Source organism: Coregonus clupeaformis, chromosome 27 (genome assembly GCF_020615455.1).
Source record: "Coregonus clupeaformis isolate EN_2021a chromosome 27, ASM2061545v1, whole genome shotgun sequence".
Classification (NCBI taxonomy): Eukaryota; Metazoa; Chordata; class Actinopteri; order Salmoniformes; family Salmonidae; genus Coregonus; species Coregonus clupeaformis.
The window spans coordinates 15,127,879-15,155,528 of NC_059218.1; the positions used below are offsets into that span (position 1 = coordinate 15,127,879).

Consider the following 27,650-nt stretch of genomic DNA (forward strand, 5'->3'; position numbering starts at 1 on the left):
GTCTGCTAAATGACGAAAATGTAAATGTAAATTATGCTGCCACCACCATGCTTCACTGTGGGGATGGTGTTCTCGGGGTGATGAGAGGTGTTGAGTTTGCGCCAGACATAGTGTTTTCCTTGATGGCCAAAAAGCTCAATTTTAGTCTAATCTGACCAGAGTACCTTCTTCCATATGTTTGGGGAGTCTCCCACATGGCTTTTGGCGAACACCAAACGTGTTTGCTTATTTTTTTCTTTAAGCAATGGCTTTTTTCTGGCCACTCTTCCATAAAGCCCAGCTCTGTTGAGTGTATGGCTTAAAGTGGTCCAATGGAAAGATACTCCAATCTCCGCTGTGGAGCTTTGCAGCTCCTTCAGGGTAATCTTTGGTCTCTTTGTTGCCTCTCTGATTAATGCCCTCCTTGCCTGGTCTGTGAGTTTTGGTGGGTGGCCCTCTCTTGGCAGGTTTGTTGTGGTGCCATATTCTTTCCATTCTTTTATAATGGATTTAATGGTGCTCCGTGTTCAAAGTTTCAGATATTGTTGTATAACCCAACCCTGATCTGTACTTCTCCACAACTTTGTCCCTGACCTGTTTGGAGAGCTCCTTGGTCTTCGTGGTGCCCCTTGCTTAGTGGTGTTGCAGACTCTGGGGCCTTTCAGAACAGGTGTGTGTGTGTGTATGTATGTGTATATACACTGCTCAAAAAAATAAAGGGAACACTTAAACAACACAATGTAACTCCAAGTCAATCACACTTCTGTGAAATCAAACTGTCCACTTAGGAAGCAACACTGAATGACAACACATTTCACATGCTGTTGTGCAAATGGCATAGACAACAGGTGGAAATTATAGGCAATTAGCAAGACATCCCCAATAAAGGACTGGTTTTGCAGGTGGTGACCACAGACCACTTCTCAGATCCTATGCTTCCTGGCTGATGTTTTGGTCACTTTTGAATGCTGGCAGTGCTTTCACTCTAGTGGTAGCATGAGACGGAGTGTACAACCCACACAAGTGGCTCAGGTAGTGCAGCTCATCCAGGATGGCACATCATTGCGAGCTGTGGCAAGAAGGTTTGCTGTGTCTGTCAGCGTAGTGTCCAGAGCATGGAGGCGATACCAGGAGACAGGCCAGTACATCAGGAGACGTGGAGGAGGCCGTAGGAGGGCAACAACCCAGCAGCAGGACTGCTACCTCCGCCTTTGTGCAAGGAGGAGCAGGAGGAGCACTGCCAGAGCCCTGCAAAATGACCTCCAGCAGGCCACAAATGTGCATGTGTCTGCTCAAACGGTCAGAAACAGACTCCATGAGGGTGGTATGAGGGCCCTATGTCCACAGGTGGGGGTTGTGCTTACAGCCCAACACCGTGCAGGATGTTTGGCATTTGCCAGAGAACACCAAGATTGGCAAATTCGCCACTGGCGCCCTGTGCTCTTCACAGATGAAAGCAGGTTCACACTGAGAACGTGACAGACGTGACAGAGTCTGGAGACGCCGTGGAGAACGTTCTGCTGCCTGCAACATCCTCCAGCATGACCGGTTTGGCGGTGGGTCAGTCATGGTGTGGGATGGCATTTCTTTGGGGGGCCGCACAGCCCTCCATGTGCTCGCCAGAGGTAGCCTAACTGCCATTAGGTACCGAGATGAGATCCTCAGACCCCTTGTGAGACCATATGCTGGTGCGGTTGGCCCTGGGTTCCTCCTAATGCAAGACAATGCTAGACCTCATGTGGCTGGAGTGTGTCAGCAGTTCCTGCAAGAGGAAGGCATTGATGCTATGGACTGGCCCGCCCGTTCCCCAGACCTGAATCCAATTGAGCACATCTGGGACATCATGTCTCTCTCCATCCACCAACGCCACGTTGCACCAGGTCTGGGAGGAGATCCCTCAGGAGACCATCCGCCACCTCATCAGGAGCATGCCCAGGCGATGTAGGGAGGTCATACAGGCACGTGGAGGCCACACACACTACTGAGCCTTATTTTGACTTGTTTTAAGGACATTACATCAAAGTTGGATCAGCCTGTAGTGTGGTTTTCCACTTTAATTTTGAGGGTGACTCCAAATCCAGACCTCCATGGGTTGATAAATTTGATTTCCATTGATAATTTTTGTGTGATTTTGTTGTCAGCACATTCAACTATGTAAATAAAAAAGTATTTAATAAGATTATTTCATTCATTCAGATCTAGGATGTGTTATTTTAGTGTTCCCTTTATTTTTTTGAGCAGTGTATATATACAGTGGGGAGAACAAGTATTTGATACACTGCCGATTTTGCAGGTTTTCCTACTTACAAAGCATGTAAAGGTCTGTAATTTTTATCATAGGTACACTTCAACTGTGAGAGACGGAATCTAAAACAAAAATCCAGAAAATCACATTGTATGATTTTTAAGTAATTAATTTGCATTTTATTGCATGACATAAGTATTTGATACATCAGAAAAGCAGAACTTAATATTTGGTACAGTCACCTGTGTTTGCAATTACAGAGATCATACGTTTCCTGTAGGTCTTGACCAGGTTTGCACACACTGCAGCAGGGATTTTGGCCCACTCCTCCATACAGACCTTCTCCAGATCCTTCAGGTTTCGGAGCTGTCGCTGGGCAATACGGACTTTCAGCTCCCTCCAAAGATGTTCTATTGGGATCAGGTCTGAAGACTGGCTAGGCCACTCCAGGACCTTGAGATGCTTCTTACGGAGCCACTCCTTAGTTGCCCTGGCTGTGTGTTTCGGGTCGTTGTCATGCTGGAAGTCCCAGCCACGACCCATCTTCAATGCTCTTACTAAGGGAAGGAGGTTGTTGGCCAAGATCTCGCGATACATGGCCCCATCCATCCTCCCCTCAATACGGTGCAGTCGTCCTGTCCCCTTTGCAGAAAAGCATCCCCAAAGAATGATGTTTCCACCTCCATGCTTCACTGTTGGATAGTGTTCTTGGGGTTGTACTCATCCTTCTTCTTCCTCCAAACACGGCGAGTGGAGTTTAGACCAAAAAGCTTTATTTTTGTCTCATCAGACCACATGACCTTCTCCCATTCCTCCTCTGGATCATCCAGATGGTCATTGGCAAACTTCAGACGGGCCTGGACATGCGCTGGCTTGAGCAGGGGGACCTTGCGTGCGCTGCAGGATTTTAATCCATGACGGCGTAGTGTGTTACTAATGGTTTTCTTTGAGCCTGTGGTTCCAGCTCTCTTCAGGTCATTGACCAGGTCCTGCCGTGTAGTTCTGGGCTGATCCCTCACCTTCCTCATGATCATTGATGCCCCTCGAGGTGAGATCTTGCATGGAGCCCCAGACCGAGGGTGATTGACCGTCATCTTGAACTTCTTCCATTTTCTAATAATTGCGCCAACAGTTGTTGCCTTCTCACCAAGCTGCTTGCCTATTGTCCTGTAGCCCATCCCAGCCTTGTGCAGGTCTACAATTTTATCCCTGATGTCCTTACACAGCTCTCTGGTCTTGGCCATTGTGGAGAGGTTGGAGTCTGTTTGATTGAGTGTGTGGACAGGTGTCTTTTATACAGGTAACGAGTTCAAACAGGTGCAGTTAATACAGGTAATGAGTGGAGAACAGGAGGGCTTCTTAAAGAAAAACTAACAGGTCTGTGAGAGCCGGAATTCTTACTGGTTGGTAGGTGATCAAATACTTATATCATGCAATAAAATGCAAATTATTTACTTAAAAATCATACAATGTGATTTTCTGGATTTTTGTTTTAGATTCTGTCTCTCACAGTTGAAGTGTACCTATGATAAAAAAAAATACAGACCTCTACATGCTTTGTAAGTAGGAAAACCTGCAAAATCGGCAGTGTATCAAATACTTGTTCTCCCCATTGTATGTATGTGTGTATGTATGTGTGTGTATATATATATATATATATATATATATATATATATATATATATATATATATATATATATATATATATATATATATATATATATACAAATGCATGCACCACTTTTCCGTTATTTATTTTTTAGAATGTTTTGAGAAGTTGTTTTTTTCATTTCACTTCACCAATATGGACTATTTTGTGTATGTCCATTCCATGAAATCCATATAAAAATCCCATTTAAATTACAGGTTGTAATGCAACAAAATAGGAAAAACGCCAAGGGGGATGAATACTTTTGCAAGGCACTGTAAATGTCTGATGGCACCTGCACCTATATCGCCCATATCTGCAGCCACCTTAGGTCGTACCAGTATGTCAGATTCAGTGGAGCCTGCTGAGGGGAGGACATCTCATATTAATGGCTGGAATGGCGCGAATGGAATGGCATCAAACCATGTGTTCAATGTATTTAATGCCTTTCCACTAATTCCGCTACAGTCATTACCACGAACCCTTCTCTCCAATTAAGGTGCCACCAACCTCCTGTGGTCATATTAGCTCAATTGCCAATGTCTCAGCCTCTGAGTATCACAGAAACAGAACAATTGAAATATAGCTGCTAGCAGCAATTAAAGGGGTTCACAGGATGACAGAAAGGACACAAGATCAGTTGCATAACAAAGCAAGCACTCTATCATATAGGAACTATATTCCTTTATGTGCAATCAGTGAAAGCATTACCATGTTTCTCTCTCAATACCAAAAGGATGACTCGTGAAGTTTAGTCTAGTGCTGTAGGTTGGTTATCTTTGAATGCAGCAGGTAATCATTCCTAAGTATTTCTTAATGTATTGAGTTTATATAATATATAGCCAAGTTAACATTATTCATTGTGTATTTATTCCTTGTGTTATTATTTTTCTATTATTTCTCTATTTCTCTCTCTGCATCGTCGGGGAGAGCCCGTAAATAAGCATTTCATTGTTTACAAAGCATGACAAATACAATTTGACTTTTTATTTGATTTGATCAAATTTCACTTTAAATGTGTGAAATATTTTAAATACTGTACATGTTTTGTCATACCAGTGGTATGCAGGTCTGATTTACCACGGCTGTCAGCCAATCAACATTCAGGGCTTGAACCACCCAGTTTATAATACTCGTTTTAGCCCAAATGTCACACCCCTTGAAATAATAAAACAAATCTTGGAATAATCAGCACCTTGGTCAGCTCCTCCGCGTAGCTACCTCGCATGCGCAGTTCTGCTGTCACGACTTGTCTGCTCCAACTCCAATCCAGAGGTAAACATGGCGTTGAAGGTATTGAAGGGGATGGTGAGCGGAGCTGTTAACGAGCTCTCCTCAGCCGTTACCGGCAACAAGACGGCTGCCTCCCGGGAGCACGTCCTGGCCGTTAAACGCGACTACATCTCCCAGCCGCGCCTGAGTGAGTTATTAGTTATCGTGCCCGGTAAACCGGAGAATAACGCAGGAACGGCGGTGCTAGCCAGACAGCCGATAGGAGATAACGTTGCGCAGTCTGCGGCAAGTGATGATGACTAGTAGTAGTATTCAGGGGCGTCGATTCCTATTGAAACTAATTTGTATCATATGTTTGCTGAGAAATATAAGTTTATCATATCCTAATGAATTAAAATAAATCGAATTTCACCATCACCCCCTCAAAATGTTTTGCAGCAGTTGCATGACTTGCAGGTTCTTACTACAACGGGTGTGGGTAGTGTGTGACTAACTATGTTCTCTGTCTGTAGCCTATAAGACAGTGTCTGGAGTCAACGGACCTCTCGTGATTCTGGACCAGGTGAAGGTGAGAGATCACAGATTAGTACATCTTCAAATCAACATGTTGTATTAAAACACAGCCAGTCTCTGACCAGCGGACATGTTATTCAGTTTCCCAGGTGTGATGTAATTATCCTCATGACCCTGTGTGTGTGTGTGTGTGTGTGTGAGACAGTTCCCCAGGTATGCAGAGATCGTCCACCTGACCCTGCCAGATGGAACCAAGAGGAGTGGCCAGGTGTTGGAGGTTACAGGTTCTAAAGCTGTGGTGCAGGTCAGTGTGTATGTGTTTGTGTGTGACTTGCCCATCATGTCTCAAAATCCTACAACGCAAGAGCCCTGTATTAACTGTCCTCTCGCATATGTGTGCATGTTTGTGGGTGTGTGAATGTGTGTAGGTGTTTGAGGGGACATCAGGTATTGATGCTAAGAAGACCAGCTGTGAGTTTACAGGAGACATCCTACGCACCCCTGTCTCTGAAGATATGCTGGGTATGGGACTTAGGGACTGTATGGTATTTATAATGAGGGATACCTGGAGAAAATTTGACCTCTGGATGGCCAACCCATCAGTAAAATATATTTTTACCCGACCTTCCCATAACGCTTAAAAAAAACAAGTGACCCTCCCCTATACCCAAAATAGTAATAAAAACAAAGTGGATAGCAGAGAACATGCCTATCATTTACACTCCCTCCTAGGACAGACCAGAGCCTTAGATGTGCAGTTTTAGGAACTGTTCTTAGTTTTGTAAGCATTACATGGCAACGTAGCCAGAAGGTTGTGGATTCACAGACCACCGCGGACAAGGGTAGGGGTGCAAATATCTCCATTATTATAAAAGCACTGCATGAATCTATCATCTTATCCTTTTATGAATGCATTTCATGCAATTCTATGTTATTTTACATGACTGGAGACAAGCAGAATCTGTTTTTTAATACCACAACAGAGCATGACAACGAATAAGCGCATGCTGCAGCAACAGACATTTTGATTTCTATACAGGCTATTGTTAAAAAAATAGGATAGTCTAAGTTTGGAACAGTGGTAAAGTTGTCTATCAACTGTAAAAATTGAGCGCAACAGAACCAATTACAACTGAAGTATTTGATCATCATCAATTAACTTTGTTTAGGGCCTCCCGTGTGTCGCAGCCAGCCGTGACCGGGAGACCCATGAGGCGGTGCACATTTGGCCAAGCGTCGTCCGAGTTAGGGGAGGGTTTGGCCGGCCGGGATGTCCTTGTCTCATTGCGCTCTAACAACTCCTTGTGGCATGCTGGGCGCATATGCATGCTGACTTCGGTTGCCAGTTGTAAGGTGTTTCCTCCGACACATTGGTGCGAGCAGTGTGTCAAGAAGCAGTGCGGCTTGGCAGGGTTGTGTTTCGGAGGAGGCATGGCTCTCGACCTTCGCCTCTCCCGAGTCCGTACGGCAGTTGCAGCGATGGGACAGGACTGTAACTACCAATTGGATATCACAAAAAGGGGTAAAAAGTGCAAAATAAAAAGTAATTTGTTTTTTAACACAGCAGCCGCAAATCATCAGGTAGGCACTTGCAACTTTTTTTCATTTGGGAAACTATAATTTTCTAATTCATTCTATTTTATTCCATGATAATGTTGTTCCAAAATAGATTTGTGTTGACTGTGATTAGGGCATGGGAATATAGGCTAAATTAACATGCATAGCTCACTGCATGATCCTCAAACCAAAGACTGGCCAAACTCGTCTTTCTAAAAGTGAATTCAAAGGCACTGTAGAATGACTTTATTGCCTAATAAGACATTTTTCATTTCATTATCATTTAATTCGAAGTAATTATTCAAAATTTCATTTTATACAGCCTAAATGTGAAATGTATAGTCATGTTGTTGAAGTGCTGTTGTTGATGTGTTGTTGTGCCTGTAGTGTGTAACAAATGCGTCACAATTTATTTCTTAAATGGCAGGTTATAGCCTTGAAATAATAATAATATAGCCTAAATAATACAGTTTTGTTCCTTTTTAGGCTACCTGGCTTGCTCCTGACTGATTTACAGTTAGTATGTTGTTTAATAGCCTGTTGAAATGTTGAAAGTCAATTGATAGTGACAGAATCACACATTAGTTCCGAAGAAAAGTCAATTGTTTTGTCTCCTCAGCTATAAAAGGTTGTAGTGCAGCCTCTGAATATCATAAAGTAAAACCAAAGATATTCCATATGCATTGGAGTCACGTCTTTCCCCATTATTTTACAGCTTGTTTCTAGCATAAAGCAAGCTTAGTTATAGATCGCTTTACATAATCAGGTCCATTTGAACATTTTTCAAAATCTTAAGCTAACAAGAGGTAATCCTATGCTTTTAGCCATTTTCTTTCACAAAAGCCACAATACCCTCACATACCCCCTCAATTCTAGCCCTGATTTTAACTTAACACACCAAGCCATTCAAGTTTCACAGACACTAGCTAGGTTTTCATCCAATTGGCGACAGATTTTCATGCGAATATTCTATACTGAACAAAAATATAAATGCAACATGTAACGTGTTGGTCCTATGTTTCATGAGCTGAAATAAAAGATCCCAGAAATTTTCCATACGCACAAAAAGCTTATTTCTCTCAAATTTGGTGCACAAATTTGTTTACATCCCTGTTAGTGAGCATTTCTCCTTTGCCAAGCTAATCCATCCACCTGACAGGTGTGGCATATCAAGAAGCTGATGAAACCGAATGATCATTACACAGGTGCACCTTGTGCTGGGGACAATCAAAGGCCACTCTAAAATGTGTAGGTTTGTCACACAACACAATGCCACAGATGTCTCAAGTTTTGAGGGAGCATGCAATTGGCATGCTGACTGCAGGAATGTCCAGCAGAGCTGTTGCCAAATAATTAAATGTTCATTTCTATACCATAAGCCGCCTCCAACATCGTTTTAGAGAATTTGGCAGTACATCCAACCTGCCTCACAACCGCAGACCACGTGTAACCACACCAGCCTTGGACCTCCACATCTGGCTTCTTCACTTGCGGGATCTTCTGAGACCACCCGCCCGGACAGCTGATGAAACTGTGGGTTTGCACAACTGAAGAATTTCTGCACAAACTGTCAGAAACCGTCTCAGGGAAGCTCATCTGCGTGCTCGTCGTCCTCACTATGGTCTTGACCTGACTGCAGTTCGGCGTCATATCCGACTTCAGTGTGCAAATGCTCACCTTCGATGGCCATTGGCTCGCTGGAGAAATGTGCTCTTCAGGGATGAATCCCGGTTTCAACTGTACCGGGCAGATGGCGTTGTGTGAGCGAGCGGTTTGCTGATGTCAACGTTGTGAACAGAGTGCCCCATGGTGGTGGTGGGGTTATGTTATGGGCAGGCATAAGCTACAGACAACGAACACAACTGCATTTTATCGATGGCAATTCAAATGCACAGAGATATCGTGACGAGATCCTGAGGCCCATTGTCGTGCCATTCATCCTCCGCCATCACCTCATGTTTCAGCATGATAATGCACAGCACCATGTCGCAAGGATCTGTACACAATTCCTGGAAGCTGAAAATGGCCTAGGTCTTCCATGGGCTGCATACTCACCAGACATGTCACCCATTAAGCATGTTTGGGATGTTCTGGATCGACATGTACGACAGTGTGTTCCAGTTCCCGACCATATATCCATATCCAGCAACTTCGCATAGCCATTGAAGAGGAGTGGGACAACATTCCACAGGCCACAATCAACAGCCTGATCAACTCTATGCGAAGGAGATGTGTTGCACTGCATGAGGCAAATGGTGGTCACACCAGATACTGACTGGTTTTCTGATCAACTCCCCTACCTTTTTTTAAGGTATCTGTGACCAACAGATGCATATCTGTATTCCTGGTCATGTGAAATCCATAGATAAGGGCCTAATGAATTTATTTCAATTGACAGATTTCCTCATATGATCTGTAACTGAGTAAAATCTTTGAAAATGTTGCATGTTGTGTTGCATAAAAGTGTCTCCACTTCCATTTCCCACATAATTCATTTTAATAGGCACAAAAAGATTCCACCATGTCGAACAAACAAATTATGTTGCGATCTCTTTTCTTCTCTCGCATAAAAACTGTGGATGGAAACATGGTTACTGAGATATTTAAAGAGTGCATGATGACTGAAGGAATTGGCTGACAAAATCTATGGATAGTAGACTATAACTTTGTCTGTCAAACAGGTAGGCTTACCTCTTATTCCTTGAATAGGAAGAAATAGGATCCAACACAAAGCCCCTCTTGTTGTTAGTAGCCTAAAATCGAATTAAAATGAATGAATTAGGCCTTCTGCAATCAGCCTACTTTCAGCATCCATTGCTTGTCCATCTCAACGACTGCCGCTTCATAGTAATGTACAATAAGTTATGTAAATTACTCGAATATGGCTTATTGTGAGGTCAATAACGCTAATAAATAGCTTCATTATGGGCAATGAGATATATTGTTTTTATTCATATCAATTATAGCAGTAGCAAGCTTACCTCCGGTCCTCCTTCTCATCTTCTCGTCTTTGCACTCTCTCTTTCAAACTGAACATTTTGGACAAATACAACATTATTTTCCGGAAGAAGCCTTTGACTCGCATCCTGAATTGCCACTGGTGCACAGCACAGCCATTGGTTAGGCAGCACAAAAGGGTTTACATCAGCAAGAGCACTGCAGGCCAGGGCTTATGATTGGGATAGCCTATCCACTGCAGTGTGTAATGCAGTGTAGCCTAGTTTTATATACACTTTTTATATACACTTTTTTTTACACCATCCCAGCAGCGCAAAAACTTGGGAAGGAAGTACATTTTCTTCGAAATATAACTATCCCCAGTGCTTCTCCGAGCATGCTCTTCGTAAATGGATCATTGATTGAGACCACACTAGGCACACTTGATATTGCACGCCCAGCAGAGAATCAGCTATGAGGGGCAGCATCGGGCACACATCGAGATATAATAAAATGACATGTAATCGATTACAAATTACATGACCCTCCCCTGGACTAAATAAAAAAATACTAAGCCCTCCCCCTGATTGAAATTGGGAAAAAAAGCATGACCCTCCCCATTTTCCTCCGGTTAACAATTGTGTACATTTTGACCTCACCCTCACTGTATTTTTTTGTTGTTGTATACACACATACAGTAACACATGTTAAGAACAGTCAATCTGAATCTGTTTGCAGGTCGCGTGTTTAATGGATCAGGCAAGCCCATCGACAAAGGCCCAACAGTGATGGCAGAAGACTACCTGGACATCATGGGTACACATCTAGAGTTATAGATTGAGAGATTAATATACAGATAGAGAGTGTTGTTTCTACCCTGAGGAGATGATAACGTATTTGTGTTTGTGTGGTGTGTGTGTGTGTGTGTGTGTGTTAACTTGTTTGTTTGTGTGTGGACGCGCACACATGTGTGTCCAGGCCAGCCTATCAACCCTCAGTGTCGTATCTACCCGGAGGAGATGATCCAGACAGGGATCTCTGCTATAGATGGCATGAACAGCATCGCTAGGGGGCAGAAAATACCCATCTTCTCTGCTGCAGGACTGCCACACAACGAGGTACGCACACACACACACACACTACCTCCGTTAACCCCCATCCTCAGCATTAAGAGCTGTTTGAATGGCCTGGCAATTTGTGTGAAGGTATTGAAGTAGCACATCCATAGGGTCTAGTGCTGATTAAATCCACTAATTAAATTGATTCATTAATTTGTATAATTTTCTTTTAATTAGTTCAGTTTGATTAAATGGGAAATGAGCTCGAAGGAAGGAAACAGTCGTTTTTTCATATCCTGCAACGTGTTTCTCTCTTTCGCCCCATCTCTTCCCCGCTGTCTCTCCTCTCTCTCTCTCTCTCTCTCTCTCTCTCTCTCTCTCTCTCTCTCTCTCTCTCTAGATAGCGGCTCAGATCTGTCGTCAGGCAGGCCTGGTGAGGAAGTCTAAAGATGTGATGGACTACAGTGATGACAACTTCGCTATTGTCTTCGCCGCAATGGGGGTGAGACACACGCACACACGCACATGGTTACACGCACACGTGGCCCCTTACAGGGCCAATCAGCAGTTGAAACAATAACAAAGTGGACACCCCACCTCTGTTTTGGTAAAAAGCTGAGGGATAGGCCTGGAGAAATGTATACACTCTCAAATAGACAGAGTAATGGATGCAAGTTCTCATTTACAACTGCGACCTGGCCAAGATAAAGCAAAGCAGTCTCCCTCAAACCATTAAAACTCATGGTACCCTTCGCCAGCTCATACAGTGAGGGGAAAAAAGTATTTGATCCCTTGCTGATTTTGTAAGTTTGCCCACTGACAAAGAAATGATCAGTCTATAATTTTAATGGTAGGTTTATTTGAACAGTGAGAGACAGAATAACAACAAAAAAATCCAGAAAGACGCATGTCAAAAATGTTATAAATTGATTTGCATTTTAATGAGGGAACTAAGTATTTGACCCCCTCTCAATCAGAAAGATTTCTGGCTCCCAGGTGTCTTTTATACAGGTAACGAGCTGAGATTAGGAGCACACTCTTAAAGGGAGTGCTCCTAATCTCAGTTTGTTACCTGTATAAAAGACACCTGTCCACAGAAGCAATCAATCAATCAGATTTCAAACTCTTTCACCATGGCCAATACCAAAGAGCTCTCCAAGGATGTCAGGGACAAGATTGTAGACCTACACAAGACTGGAATGGGCTACAAGACATTCGCCAAGCAGCTTGGTGAGAAGGTGACAACAGTTGGTGCGATTATTCGCAAATGGAAGAAACACAAAATAACTGTCAATCTCCCTCAGCCTGGGGCTCCGTGCAAGATCTCACCTCGTGGAGTTGATTATGAGAACGGTGAGGAATCAGCCCAGAACTACACGGGAGGATCTTGTCAATGATCTCAAGGCAGCTGGGACCATAGTCACCAAGAAAACAATTGGTAACACACTACGCCTTGAAGGACTGAAATCCTGCAGCGCCCGCAAGGTCCCCCTGCTCAAGAAAGCACATATACAGGCCCGTCTGAAGTTTGCCAGTGAACATCTGAATGATTCAGAGGAGAACTGGGTGAAAGTGTTATGGTCAGATGAGACCAAAATGGAGCTCTTTGGCATCAACTCAACTCGCCGTGTTTGGAGGAGGAGGAATGCTGCCTATGACCCCAAGAACACCATCCCCACCGTCAAACATGGATGCGGAAACATTATGCTTTGGGGGTGTTTTTCTGCTAAGGGGACAGGACAACTTCACCGCATCAAAGGGACGATGGACGGGGCCATGTACCGTCAAATCTTGGGTGAGAACCTCCTTCCCTCAGCCAGGGCATAGAAAATGGGTTGTGGATGGGTATTCCAAGCATGACAATGACCCAAAACACACGGCCAAGGCAACAAAGGAGTGGCTCAAGAAGAAGCACATTAAGGTCCTGGAGTGGCCTAGCCAGTCTCCAGACCTTAATCCCATAGAAAATCTGTGGAGGGAGCTGAAGGTTCGAGTTGCCAAACGTCAGGCTCGAAACCCTAATGACTTGGAGAAGATCTGCAAAGAGGGGTGGGACAAAATCCCTCCTGAGATATGTGCAAACCTGGTGGCCAACTACAAGAAATGTCTGACCTCTGTGATTGCCAACAAGGATTTTGCCACCAAGTACTAAGTCATGTTTTGCAGAGGGGTCAATACTTATTTCCCTCATTAAAATGCAAATCAATTTATAACATTTTTGACGTGTTTTTCTGGATATTTTTGTTGTTATTCTGTCTCTCACTGTTCAAATAAACGTACCATTAAAATTATAGACTGATCATGTCTTTGTCAGTGGGCAAACGTACAAAATCAGCAGGGGATCAGATACTTTTTTCCCTCACTGTATATACTGAACAAAAATATAAACGCAACATGTAAAGTGTTGGTCTGATGTTTCATGAGCTGAAGTAAAAGATCCCAGAAATTTTCCATACGCACAAAAAGCTTATTTCGCCCAGATTTGTGCCCAGATTTGTTTACATCCCAGTTTGTATGAAAATGTATGCACTGGATAAGAGCGTCTGCTAAATGACTAAAATGTCAAATGTTAGTGAGCATTTTATCCTTTGTCAAGATAGTCCATCCACCTGACAGGTGTGGCATATCAAGAAGCTGATTAAACAGAATGATCATTACACAGGTGCACCTTGTGCTGGGGACAATAAAAGGCCACTCTAAAATGTGTAGTTTTGTCACACAACACAATGCCACAGATGTCTCAAGTTTTGAGGGAGCAGGCAATTGGCATGCTGACTGCAGGAATGTCCACCAGAGCTGTTGCTAGAGAATTTAATGTTAATTTCTATACCATAAGCCGCCTCCAACGTCGTTTTAGAGAATTTGGCAGTACGTCCAACCGGCCTCACAACCGCAGACCACGTGTAACCACGCCAGCCTAGGACCTCCACATCCGGCTTCTTCGCCGGAGGGATTGTCTGAGGGAAAACTCATTTTGATTGGCTGAGCCTGATGTGCCATGCATCAAGCACACCCATCTCATTAGTGGTGGTGTCATAATGGTGCTTTCAGGACAACTGGGAACTCGGAATAAAACGAGGTCAAACCATGACGTCAGTGATCTTCAGGTTGGAAAGTCGGAGCTTTAGAAAGAGGCCCAAGTTCCCGACTTGGAATTCTGAGTTGGATGACCATTGAAAAATGAGTTGTCCCAGTCTGAGCTAGTTTTTTTTCGAAGTTCCCAGTTGTCTTGAACTCCCTGAAGTCGGAAGTCAGAGATTTCCAAGTTCCCAGTTGTTTTGAACACGGTATTAGAGACATTATGTCAGACTAATTTGCAATTTACCGTCATAGCCCCAATTAAAAAAGTAAACATTGTCTGTTAATTATATAATTTTTTCCACATCGTTGGGGTCACGAGAAATTTCACATATGAAAATGGGGTCGTGGAGGAAAAAAGTTTTGGAACCCCTGCTTTAAAGCTAGAATCCTTAGTTGCTACATCCATTTTTGGACATATAAATTAATGATATATAGCCATTGATTTTTTCACAAGCTTAGTTCAACTGTCGAACCCCATCAGAACCCAAAATATAAGCTTGTTATACTCCAATGTTTATAAACAAAGTCAATATAAACAAGCCTTGTATAACCTCAAAACATAATTTTAATATCATGGATGGTCAGTCCTTGCATACATAGCTCTCATTTTGAATGTGAGAGTGGTTACATTTCTCCAGGCCCATCCCTCAGCTTTATACCAAAACACAGGCGGGGTTGTAGGCTCGGCCCTAATGCAACTTTCTACAGTATCCAGAGGACTGACTATTGAATGTGTGATGGAATAATGCTATAGTATTCATGTTTGGTATCTATCTGAAACTTGTTCACTGAGGATAACTCTGGTGCTATCTATATGGATGTATGATCTCTGTTGTAACTTGTATCTGTACAGGATTAACTATAAATTACTCTATGCAAAGGAGTTTTATTGTCCTCTCAGGAATTCTGTCATATTTACTTTGGTCTCATCCCTCACACAAGCCTTTAGATGCTGTGACACCCTGTGGAGATTCGGCCTAAATTATCAGGTTACTGTAAACTTGGTATCGTTTGATTGGACAATGGTGGTTGGTTTTACACCTTCAGATGTTATAAATGAAATGAAGGTCTGTTGTTCTCTCTCTTATCCTGTATCCTGTCAATTGGAAGGTTCTATGATCAATTCCCATTTTCTAGTTCTCTGGCCTAGAAGGCATCTCTTTGTTCATGCTTTGTCTTGTATGTTAACCTGAGGATCTACACTACTGGTCAAACGTTTTAGAACACCTACTCATTCAAGGGTTTTTCTTTATTTTTTACTATTTTCTACATTGTGGGAACTCCTTCGAGACTGTTGGAAAAGCATTCCAGGTGAAGCTGGTTGAGAGAATGCCAAGAGTGTACAAAGCTGTCATCAAGGCAAAGGGTGGCTATTTGAAGAATCTCAAATATGAAATATATTAAGATTTGTTTAACACTTTTCTGGTTACTACATGATTCCATATGTGGTATTTCATAGTTTTGATGTCTTCACTATTATTCTACAATGTAGAAAATAGTAAAAATTAAGAAAAACCCTTGAATGAGTAGGTGTGTCCAAACTTTTGACTGGTAGTGTATATGCTTACAATGATGCTTTGTTAATGTCAGTATTGCCTTGTAACTTAAGTTTTATGCCTTGTATGTGAATCCATTTGTTTTGCAAAGTTATGAAATGATGCTTGCTTTGATATTCACTTCTCATGCTCATTCCTTGATCTCAGTTAGCTAAATGAATAATATTTGATTGCACGTGGTTTTATTATAATGTTAAATAGAGCCAGATAAAGATAACAATTTGAATAGGCTAATTGCATAGTCTTATTACGAGTCGCATGTGAGGTACACTATATATAGCTATTTCAGCCACACCAGTTGCTGACAGGTGTATAAAACCGAGCACACAGCTATGCAATCTCCATAGACAAACATTGGCAGTAGAATGGCCTTACTGGAGAGCTCAGTGACTTTCAAAGTGGCACCGTCATAGGATGCCACCTTTCCAACAAGTCAGTTCGTCAAATTTCTGCCATGCTAGAGCTTCCCCGGTCAACTGTAAGTGCTGTTATTGTGAAGTGGAAATGTCTAGGAGCAACAATGGCTCAGCCGCAAAGTGGTAGGCCACACAAGCTCATAGAACGGGACCGCTGAGTGCTGAAGCACGTACCGGGTAAAAATCGTCTGTCCTCGGTTGCGACATTCACCACCGAGTTCCAAACTGCCTCTGAAAGCAACATCAGCACAATAACTGTTCGTCGGGAGCTTCATGATATGGGTTTCCAGGGCCGAGCAGCCGCACACAAGCCTAAGATCACCATGCGCAATGCCAAGCGTCGGCTGGAGTGGTGTAAAGCTCGCCGCCATTGGACTCTGGAGCAGTGGAAATGCGTTTTCTGGAGTGATTAATCACGCTTCACCATCTGGCAGTCTGACGGACTTATCTGGGTTTGGTGGATGCCAGGAGAAAACTACCTGCCCCAATGCCTAGTGCAATTGTAAAGCTTGGTGGAGGAGGAATAATGGTCTGGGGCTGTTTTACATGGTTCGGGCTAGGCCCCTTAGTTCCAGGGAAGGGAAATATTAACACTACAGCATACAACAACATTTTAGATGATTCTGTGCTTCCAACTCTGTGGCAACAGTTTGGGGAAGGCCTTTCCTGTTTCAGCGGGACAATGCCCCCGTGCACAAAGCGAGGTCCATACAGAAATGGTTTGTTGTGATCGGTGTGGAAGAACTTGACTGGCCTGCACAGAACCCTGACCTCAACCCCATCGAACACCTTTGGGATAAATTGGAACACCGACTGCGAGCCAGGCCTAATCGCCCAACATCAGTGCCCGATCTCAGTAATGCTCTTGTGGCTGAATGGAAGCAAGTCCCAGCAGCAATGTTCCAAGATCTAGTTGAAAGCCTTCCCAGAAGAGTGGAGGCTGTTATAGCAGCAAAGTGGGGACCAACTCCATATTAATGCCCATGATTTTGGAATGAGATGTTTGACGAGCAGGTGTCCACATACTTTTGTTCATGTAGTGTATATATAATATACACATATCAAATATTACCCCACTACAGGGTGACCGCTTTGTTATTGTTTCAATGAAGGATTCCAGATTTAACCTTTGATCTCTAACCCTTGACCCCAGGTCAACATGGAGACAGCTCGGTTCTTCAAGTCAGACTTTGAGGAGAATGGTTCCATGGACAACGTCTGTCTGTTCCTCAACCTGGCCAATGATCCCACGTAGGTCACTTCTAACCTTTAAACTCTACCCTCATCTCACCTGCTCCTCAACCTGCCCAATTAACCTTCATTGCAGGGTTTTCGTTAGCCGGTAAATGCCTGTTTTTGGCCAATAAAAAAAATTAGTAGCTGATAAATAAAATTGTTGCCAGCCTAATTGACCGGGAGAAAAAACAATCCCATTGCAAAATAATGCTTTTTATTCATTGATGGAAATATCAGTTGATGTAAATACAGTTGACAGACATGCTTATTTGTTTATAGGTTAATTAGCTACATTTAGTGTATTTTCGTTAGTCATCATGTATCTTCTTTATCACACGTCACAGCATACAGAGCTTATTTTGAGCGGAAGAGCTGATGCTGCAACTCCTCAGCAAGTTGCTGCTGGAGTGAAACATGCTTTTATAAGCCCAGTCATTGTGCAACAATTCTAAATGCAATTGCGTTTTAATGGCCTCCCATTTGCCATTCAGTTCATAGGCAACAGTAGGCAGGGTATCCAACTAGCTCTCACAGTGTCACTTCAGAATTAGACGTTCATCCATGTTTCTCAAATGTCACATTTCTAAGTTGTTGCAAACGTAAAATGTTTAAGTGTTTAGGTTAAGTTTAGGCATTAACTCAGAATGGTTAAGGTAAGGTTTGGGATAGGCTTAAAACAAATAACTTTCTATCGCTGGATTTGAACTTGCCATCTTTGGAATCAGGGGCAGATGTTTACACCCATCCGCCATCCCCATCCACAATGACCTAGCCAAACTGAAACCTACTTGAAGGTAACAGTGCTCGCTTTTGCCCCTACGTCCTCAGACATAGATGAATGTCGAATACTGACTTGTATCATGGGTGACCTGGCTGGGGTATCAGCGCCTCAAGCACCACTTTGCCTTGCTTCGAAGTAGCCTAGGCAAAATCTGACCCTAGAAACGTGGAGGCAATTATTTTATAAATACTTCCTCATATGCCACTGAAACCAGCATTTCTTTCCTGCTCTTTTCACATCAACTTTCTTTCGTTGTCCAGATGCCAAAGGCACAATCCTAGTCATATTAGCAACCTTGTTGTTGCATCTTTATAGTCCCCCTCTTTCCAAGTGTCTAACAGAGATTTTCATCTCTGTCACATATGGAACCAATTGTATCAGGTGCAGGTAGCCTAGTGGTTAAGAGCATTGTGCCAGTAACGGAAAGGTCGCTGGTTCGAATCCCTGAGCCGTCCAGGTGAAAAATCTGTCGATGTGCCCTTGAGCAAGGCACTTAACACTAATTTATCCTATAAGTCGCTCTTGAAATGAGCGTCTGCTTAATGACTAAAATGTTTAGAATGGTGTTTTCCTGCTAATTGCATTTTGGCAAATGTTTGAAAATGATGTTTTATTGGCTGCTTCATTACAGGAGTTGCATGTTCTGTTAAAATGAACTACCATAATCGAAATGTGATTTCTGTCATTCTGAGCACTGTGGGTACCCCCTAATGCAGGGGACGGCAACAGGCGTTTTTGGTTAAAGAAAAAGACTGTATAATTACCAGGAATTCATCAAAAAATGTGTTACATTTTGTATTCCCACGAATAAAAAAATATACATATATAATCGTGTCTCAATGTAATCAAGGTATGAAATTATTGTTATTTTCAAATACAATTTATTTTTGGGCTAGTTGTGGTCAATTTGCAGTGCACACAAATTATCATAATTATGTTCCGGCCCCCCGACCATCTCTTCCAACAAAAATCGTCCCGCTGCTGAATCTAGTTGCCTACCCCTGCCCTAATTGGTTACTATGCATATGGGTCCGGTAAATGTCTCAAATGGCCGGTAAATAAAAATCTGCCTGGTCACATTGTCCTGCGCCACATTTTCCTAATGGAAACCCTGCTTCATTGGTGACCTCTCACCTCTTGCCTTTAACATCTTAGCCCCTCCCCCTCTCTCTGCAGTATAGAGCGTATCATCACGCCCCGCCTAGCTCTGACATCAGCAGAGTATCTGGCCTATCAGTGTGAGAAGCACGTCCTTGTCATCCTGACTGACATGAGCTCCTACGCAGAGGCGCTACGAGAGGTATAACACACATGCATGTGCGCACGCACACACGCACATAAATGCACACACACACACACACACACACACACACACACACACACACACACACACACACACACACACACACACACACACACTGAGGTGCTACGAGAGGTGAGACATCGCCACAGCAAACATAAACATTATTACACATTAAATCAATGATAACAACTAAATGTCATCCCCCCCACCTCTCAGGTCTCAGCGGCCAGAGAGGAGGTCCCAGGTCGTCGTGGTTTCCCAGGCTACATGTACACTGACCTGGCCACCATCTACGAGAGAGCTGGTCGGGTGGAGGGACGCAACGGCTCTATCACCCAGATCCCTATACTAACTATGCCCAATGATGGTATGTTTATCACCCAGATCCCTATACTAACTATGCCCAACGATGGTATGTTTATCACCCAGATCCCTATACTAACTATGCCCAACGATGGTATGTTTATCACCCAGATCCCTTTACTCACTATGGCCAACGATGGTATGTCGATCACCCAGATCCCTATAATTACTATGGCCAACGATGGTATGTCGATCACCCAGATCCCTATACTCACTATGGCCAACGATGGTACAGTGGCTTGCGAAAGTATTCACCCCCCTTAGCTTTTTCCTATTTTGTTGCCTTACAACCTGTAATTAAAATTGATTTTTTGGGGGTTTGTATCATTTGATTTACACAACATGCCTACCACTTTGAAGATGCAAAATATTTTTTTGTGTGAAAGAAATAAGACAAAAAAACAGAACTTGAGCGTGCATAACTATTCACCCCCCCAAAGTCAATACTTTGTAGAGCCACCTTTTGCAGCAATTACAGCTGCAAGTCTCTTGGGGTATGTCTCTATAAGCTTGGCAAATCTAGCCACTGGGATTTTTGCCCATTCTTCAAGGCAAAACTGCTCCAGCTCCTTCAAGATGGATGGGTTCCGCTGGTGTACAGCAATCTTTAAGTCATACCGCAGATTCTCAATTGGATTGAGGTCTGGGCTTTGACTAGGCCATTCCAAGACATTTAAATGTTTCCCCTTAAACCACTTGAGTGTTGCTTTAGCAGTATGCGTAGGGTCATTGTCCTGCTGGAAGGTGAACCTCTGTCCCAGTCTCAAATCTCTGGAAGACCGAAACAGGTTTCCCTCAAGAATTTCCCTGTATTTAGCGCCATCCATCATTCCTTCAATTCTGACCAGTTTCCCAGTCCCTGCCGATGAAAAACATCCCCATGCTTCACTGTGGGGATGGTGTTCTCGGTTTGAGAGGTGTTGGGTTTGCGCCAGACATAGCGTTTTCCTTGATTGCCAAAAAGCTCAATTTTAGTCTCATCTGACCAGAGTACCTTCTTCCATATGTTTGGGGAGTCTCCCACATGCCTTTTGGCGAACACCAAACGTGTTTGCTTATTTTTTTCTTAAAGCAATGGCTTTTTTCTGGCCACTCTTCCATAAAGCCCAGCACTGTGGAGTGTACGGCTTAAAGTGGTCCTATGGACAGATACTCCAATCTCTGCTGTGGAGCCTTGCAGCTCCTTCAGGGTTATCTTTGGTCTCTTTGTTGCCTCTGATTAATGCCGTCCTTGCCTGGTCTGTGAGTTTTGGTGGGCGGCCCTCTCTTGGCAGGTTTGTTGGTTTCATATTCTTTCCATTTTTTAATAATGGATTTAATGGTACTCCGTGGGATGTTCAAATTTTTGGATATTTTTTTATAACCCATCCCTGATCTGTACTTCTCCACAACTTTGTCCCTGACCTGTTTGGAGAGCTCCTTGGTCTTCATGGTGCCGCTTGCTTGGTGGTGCCCCTTGCTTAGTGGTGTTGCAGACTCTGGGGCCTTTCAGAACAGGTGTATATATACTGAGATCATGTGACAGATCATGTGACACTTAGATTGCACACAGGTGTACTTTATTTAACTAATTATGTGACTTCTGAAGGTAATTGGTTGCACCAGATCTTATTTAGGGGCTTAATAACAAAGGGGGTGAATACATATGCACGCACCTCTTTTCCGTTATTTATTTTTCGAGACGTTATTTTTTTCATTTCACTTCTACAATTTGGACTATTTTGTGTATGTCCATTACATGAAATCCAAATAAAAATCCATTTAAATTACAGGTTGTAATGCAACAAAATAGGAAAAACGCCAAGGGGGATGAATACCTTTGCAAGGCACTGTATGTCGATCACCCAGATCCCTATACTCACTATGGCCAACGATGGTATCTCAATCACCCAGATCCCTTTACCCAACGATGGTACTGTACGCACATGTATTGCTTACCTGACTGCTCAAATATGGACAGTCTTTTACTTTCTTCCTCTCTCTCAAGTGATGTTGTGATGTTCTGACACTCTCCCTCTTTACCTCTCTCTCTTGCTCTCTCTCTCTCTCAGACATCACTCACCCCATCCCTGATCTGACAGGGTACATCACTGAGGGACAGATCTACGTGGACAGACAGCTGCACAACAGACAAGTAACACCACAGAGACACACACAGCAATGTGGCTGTTACCTTCAAAAGCGCCTCTGGGCATTGGCAGGATTCTAGTGTCTGGCAAATCGATTCTCTCAAGTGTTGTTGTGATGTTCAGACTCTCTCCCTCTTTACCTCTCTCTCTCTCTCTCTCTCTCTCTCTCTCTCTCTCTCTCTCTCTCTCTCTCTAGATCTATCCTCCCATCAACGTTCTGCCATCGCTGTCTCGTCTGATGAAGTCAGCCATCGGAGAGGGGATGACACGCAAAGACCACTCTGATGTCTCCAACCAGCTGGTATACACGCGCACACACACACACACACACACACACACACACACACACACACACACACACACACACACACACACACACACACTGCTCAACAACGTTAGACACCTCTGCTAGAAAACATCTGTGATTGTGTGTGTGTGTAGTATGCGTGTTATGCTATAGGTAAGGACGTGCAGGCGATGAAGGCTGTGGTGGGAGAGGAGGCTCTGACGCCTGATGATCTTCTCTACCTGGAGTTTCTACAGAAGTTTGAGAAGAACTTCATCGCCCAGGGTACACTGGGGCATAGGGGGGGTGGACAGGGGGACTGTGTGTGTGTGCCTGCCTGCCTGTGTGCGTGTTTGAGTGTGTGCGTGAGTGTGTAATCTCTCTCTCTCTGTTCTAGGAGCCTATGAGAACAGGACTGTGTTTGAGACACTGGATATCGGCTGGCAGCTGATGAGAATCTTCCCCAAAGAGATGCTGAAGAGAATCCCTCAGAGCACCCTTGCAGAGTTCTACCCTCGCTTGAAGTAATGATGATAACATAGGGACGCATAGTCACACACACACACACACACACACACACACACACACACACACACACACACACACACACACACACACACACACACACACACACATATATATATACACACACACACACACACACACACAAGTCCAACCCTTCCCTCTTGCTCTGTCTCTTTGTAATGGTGTTGCTGTTGTAACATTGCCAGTAGCTTCTGTACTGTACGCATCATCATAGACTAGTACTGATACTGTCACACACAGAGACAACCCCTTACCCTAACAGATAAACCTGTATGAACCAGAGAAGTAGAAGATGTAGGTGATGGAGACAGTGGTTTCCACGCCAGAGAGGTTCTCTCTGACCAGTAGAGCGAAATAGCCTGTTAATAGGGCCTGGAATTTTCCCTGGTCAGTCACATGATCAGGAAAATCTCATGGCCCTAGCTGTTCGATGTAGAGGATAGATGGATGGATAGATGGATGGATGGATGGATGGATGGATGGACGGTGAATAGTCTGTTAGAAGTCAGATGGATGATATAATGTATTTTTAACAGGATATGTAGGTGTACTGTAGGTGTAGACCAGTGAATATGCAGTGATGATGCATGTGTATGAAAGATGAGATTAAGCCCAACAGCATATTTCACTGCATATATTGTTATGACCAATATGTTGCCTGTGTGTTGCTGCTAGTATGTTTTGCATAGATCGGTGCTGTTTCTGCGCCGAGTTAACCCAAAAGTTTCCTTAATTCATTGAACTAAAGCCAGAGACACAACACACAAACTGCCTATTGTTATTATTGACTGTTCACTGAGTGCACAAAACATTAGGAACACCTTCCAAATATTGAGTTGCACCCCATTTTGCCCTCAGAACAGCCTCAGTTCATCGGGGCATGGACTACAAGGTGTCAAAAGTGTTCCACAGGGATTGCTGGCCCGTATTGATTCCAATGCTTTCCACAGTTGTGTCAAGTTGTCTGGATGTCCTTTGGGTGGTGAACCATTCTTGATACACACAGGAAACTGTTGAGCGTGAAAAACCCAGCAGCATTGCAGTTCTTGAAACTCAAGGCTTGAAAATCATTATTTAACCTGTCTCCTCCCCTTCATCTACACTGATTAAAGTGAATTTAACAAGTGTCATCAATAAGGAATCATAGCTTTCACCTGGATTCACCTGGTCAGTCTGTCATGGAAAGAGCAGGTGTTCCTAATGTTTTGTACACTCAGTGTATATGTGGCATTTCTATATTTCTCTCTATATTTCTCTTATTGTAGCTGCTCTGTCAACACGCACACTGTGGTTTAGTGATGACAATGTATTGTTATTTATAGTGAAGACTTCTAAAGTAGATGGATATACTGTATTTATGTATGTGTTCATCTATATTTTTTGGTGTATATTTTGGTATGTGTTCTGTTTCGGTATTTATGGTTAGTGTAGTTTTGGTCTAAATGCATGCATGACTGCTCAGCTTTTTGGAGTGTGTCTGTGCAATAAAGGAATAAACGCTGCTCCTACTCTCTTCTGTGGTTCCTAGCTCTTTAAGGACGCTGCCACACAGATTCTTTGCATCCGGACATTATGGATTGAGCCAATGGTTTTTCAATGGATGTTATCCATTGATGGATGATGGACAACAGAGATGATTGTCGGACAGAAAACTCACAAATTGTCAGTTTTTATGCATGAAACTCGTCCGGAAAGAGTTCAACTTTTGACGGACAAAAAACAGACAATGATGAATGCGTCATGCCCTTCATGCGTCTTCATGCGTCTCTGTGTGGCCGTAGCCTTTCACATGCAATGCACACACACAGTTGCGGAGGCAGACAGTCCTCTGTGTGATAGCAGAGCCAAAGCAGATGCACCACAGTGTGGTGCTGTTGATCTGTGTAATAATGAATGTAATAAACCGCTCCCCTCTCTTAAACCAACTGTAGGCCTACACCTAATAGGTAGATTGTAAGTAATGACAGTTGCTCTCTACTGAACACGTGCTGAGAAACAAGTTGATTTTGTTCTTCAAACCCACTGAGTACAGACAGGATAGGGTTAAGGTTAGTGTTTAGGAAGGGAGCGAGGAGAGAAGGGGGAGCGAGAGAGGAGAGGAGATGTGTGTGCATGACATGCCCTGTAGGCAGAGTGTTCTACTGTGTCCTCATGCACACAGACAGTTTGTTCTTTCTCGACTAGACTCTCTTCTGTCCTTCAAACAGTCCCCCTCTCTCTCTCGCCCTCTCTCTCCTCCCTCCTATGCCAGACTCACACCTTCGCTAAATGCCTCTCTGTGGGGTGGAAATGGGCTGTATTCTCCCTGGTGAGGACAAGTGTGAATTTTTGTGTGTCTCTGTGAGTGCATGTGTACACATACGTGTGTGTGTAAGGGGTCAGTCGAGTCCTACCGGAAGCTGAATCACTGCATGTAAATCAGCCGAAGCAGAAGAAATACAAGCACACAGCTTGGCACAAGGGAAGGTCTCTGCGTTGGGTGGCATTTTTAGAGGGCATGTGTGTTTATCATTCCTCAAAGCCTCAGTGTGTCACACACTGTCACATATCATAGATCACACACACCTGTGTATGTGAGCAGTGTTATTATGCTGAGTGTCACATACTGTGAGTTTCTCCTCCATTCTGTCACTTGTATCTTTCTATTAATCAGCCGTATGTGTTTGTGTGTGTGTATCAATAAGTGTTTTGCAGGGTAAACAAACATATAGTTTCTCTTCTCCACACGCATGGAATTATTCATGAGCTGTCTGTATGCGATCACAGACAGATAACACACATAATTGAAGTAATGACGATAACATAAGGACGCATGCTGAAACACACACACACACACACACACACACACACCAATAAAATGGCCTGTATCCAGGCAACCGTGAGAGAGCAGTAGAGTGTGAATGGTAATAGTCAGAGGACTATTATTATGTATTTAATCGATATTTAATTGAGCCAACCTTAACCCTTTTCACAGTCTCTATGGGATTTATATTGTATTGAAGGGGACACACACAATGTGCTGCACAAGAATAGAGGAGAGAAGAGGAGGGCAGAGGAGAGGAAATGAGAGGAGACAAGGGCAGAGGAGAGTAGATGAAAGAGGGGAGGAGAGGACACGAAAGGAGAGGAGAGGAGAGGACAGGAGAGTAGGTGGAATAGGAGAGGGGAGGAGAGGACACGGAAGGAGAGGAGAGGAGAGGACAGGAGAGTAGGTGGAATAGGAGAGGGGAGGAGAGGACACGGAAGGAGAGGAGAGGAGAGGACAGGAGAGTAGGTGGAATAGGAGAGGGGAGGAGAGGACACGGAAGGAGAGGAGAGGAGAGGACAGGAGAGTAGATGGAATAGGAGAGGGGAGGAGAGGACACGAAAGGAGAGGACAGGAGGGTAGAGTAGATGAAAGAGGAGGGGGGAGAAGAGGAGAGAACACGAGAGGAGAGGCGAGAAGAGTGATGGTGTTTGTCTGGGATATCTGTGTGTAGCATTGTGTGTTTGTATGTGTGTGCATGTGTTAGTGTCTAAGCGGGGAATTCCGATCCTAGTTAAGAGTCTAAAACAATGACAATTGTTTTAGATCGATTTTACTTTTGGACCGGTGGAGACAAATGTGAAACCAGTCATATGGCAGCAAACTGAAGCGTAAAACATTTCCTGTAATTTTTACAGAAAATTGCTGGCAGCACAGTAGCCAGTAGGTTACTGTACATACAGTATACAGTAAATAAATGGCAGCACAGAAGCCAGTAAATTACTGTAGATGTACAGTCGTGGTCAAAAGTTTTGAGAATTACACAAATATTAATTTTCACAGTGTCTGCTGCCTCAGTTTTTATGATGGTAATTTGCATATACTCCAGAATGTTATGAAGAGTGATCAGATTAATTGCAAAGTCCCTTTTTGCCATGAATATTAACTTAATCCCCCAAAAACATTTCCACTGCATTTCAGCCCTGCCACAAAAGGACCAGCTGACATCATGTCAGTGATTCTCTCGTTAACATAGGTGAGAGTGTTGACGAGGACAAGGCTGGAGATCACTCTGTCATGCTGATTGAGTTAGAATAACAGACTGGAAGCTTTAAAAGGAGGGTGGTGCTTGAAATCATTGTTCTTCCTCTGTTAACCATGGTTACCTGCAAGGAAACACGTGCCGTCATCATTGCTTTGCACAAAAAGGGCTTCACAAGCAAGGATATTGCTGCTAGTAAGATTGCACCTAAATCAACCATTTATCAGATCATCAAGAACTTCAAGGAGAAAGGTTCAATTGTTGTGAAGAAGGCTTCAGGGCACCCAAGAAAGTCCAGCAAGCGCCAGGACGTCTCCTAAAGTTGATTCAGCTGCAGGATCGGGGCACCACCAGTGCAAAGCTTGCTCAGGAATGGCAGCAGGCAGGTGTGAGTGCATCTGCACGCACAGTGAGGCGAAGACTTTTGGAGGATGGCCTGGTGTCAAGAAGGGCAGCGAGGAAGCCACTTCTCTCCAGGAAAAACATCAGGGACAGACTGATATTCTGCAAAAGGTACAGGGCTTGGACTGCTGAGCACTTTTTTCTCTGATGAATCCCCTTTCCGATTGTTTGGGGCATCCGGAAAAAAGCTTGTCCAGAGAAGACAAGGTGAGCGCTACCATCAGTCCTGTGTCATGCCAACAGTAAAGCATCCTGAGACCATTCATGTGTGGGGTTGCTTCTCAGCCAAGGGAGTGGGCTCACTCACAATTTTGCCTAAGAACACAGCCATGAATAAAGAATGGTACCAACACATCCTCCGAGAGCAACTTCTC

General features: G+C 43.6%; 1 protein-coding gene across 1 annotated transcript; it reads left to right on the forward strand.

Annotated features, from left to right (window-relative positions):
- Positions 1–5,106: 5,106 nt before the first annotated feature.
- Positions 5,107–23,635, forward strand: atp6v1b2 (ATPase H+ transporting V1 subunit B2). The gene is made up of 14 exons (XM_041850626.2): positions 5,107–5,292; positions 5,618–5,673; positions 5,824–5,922; positions 6,047–6,140; positions 10,851–10,928; positions 11,091–11,230; positions 11,571–11,672; positions 17,377–17,474; positions 19,417–19,540; positions 19,760–19,910; positions 21,958–22,040; positions 22,232–22,336; positions 22,477–22,606; positions 22,719–23,635. Exons 1-14 carry the CDS (start codon positions 5,154–5,156, stop codon positions 22,847–22,849), a joined length of 1,530 nt encoding a protein of 509 aa, XP_041706560.1. The 5' UTR covers positions 5,107–5,153; the 3' UTR covers positions 22,850–23,635.
- Positions 23,636–27,650: the final 4,015 nt, after the last annotated feature.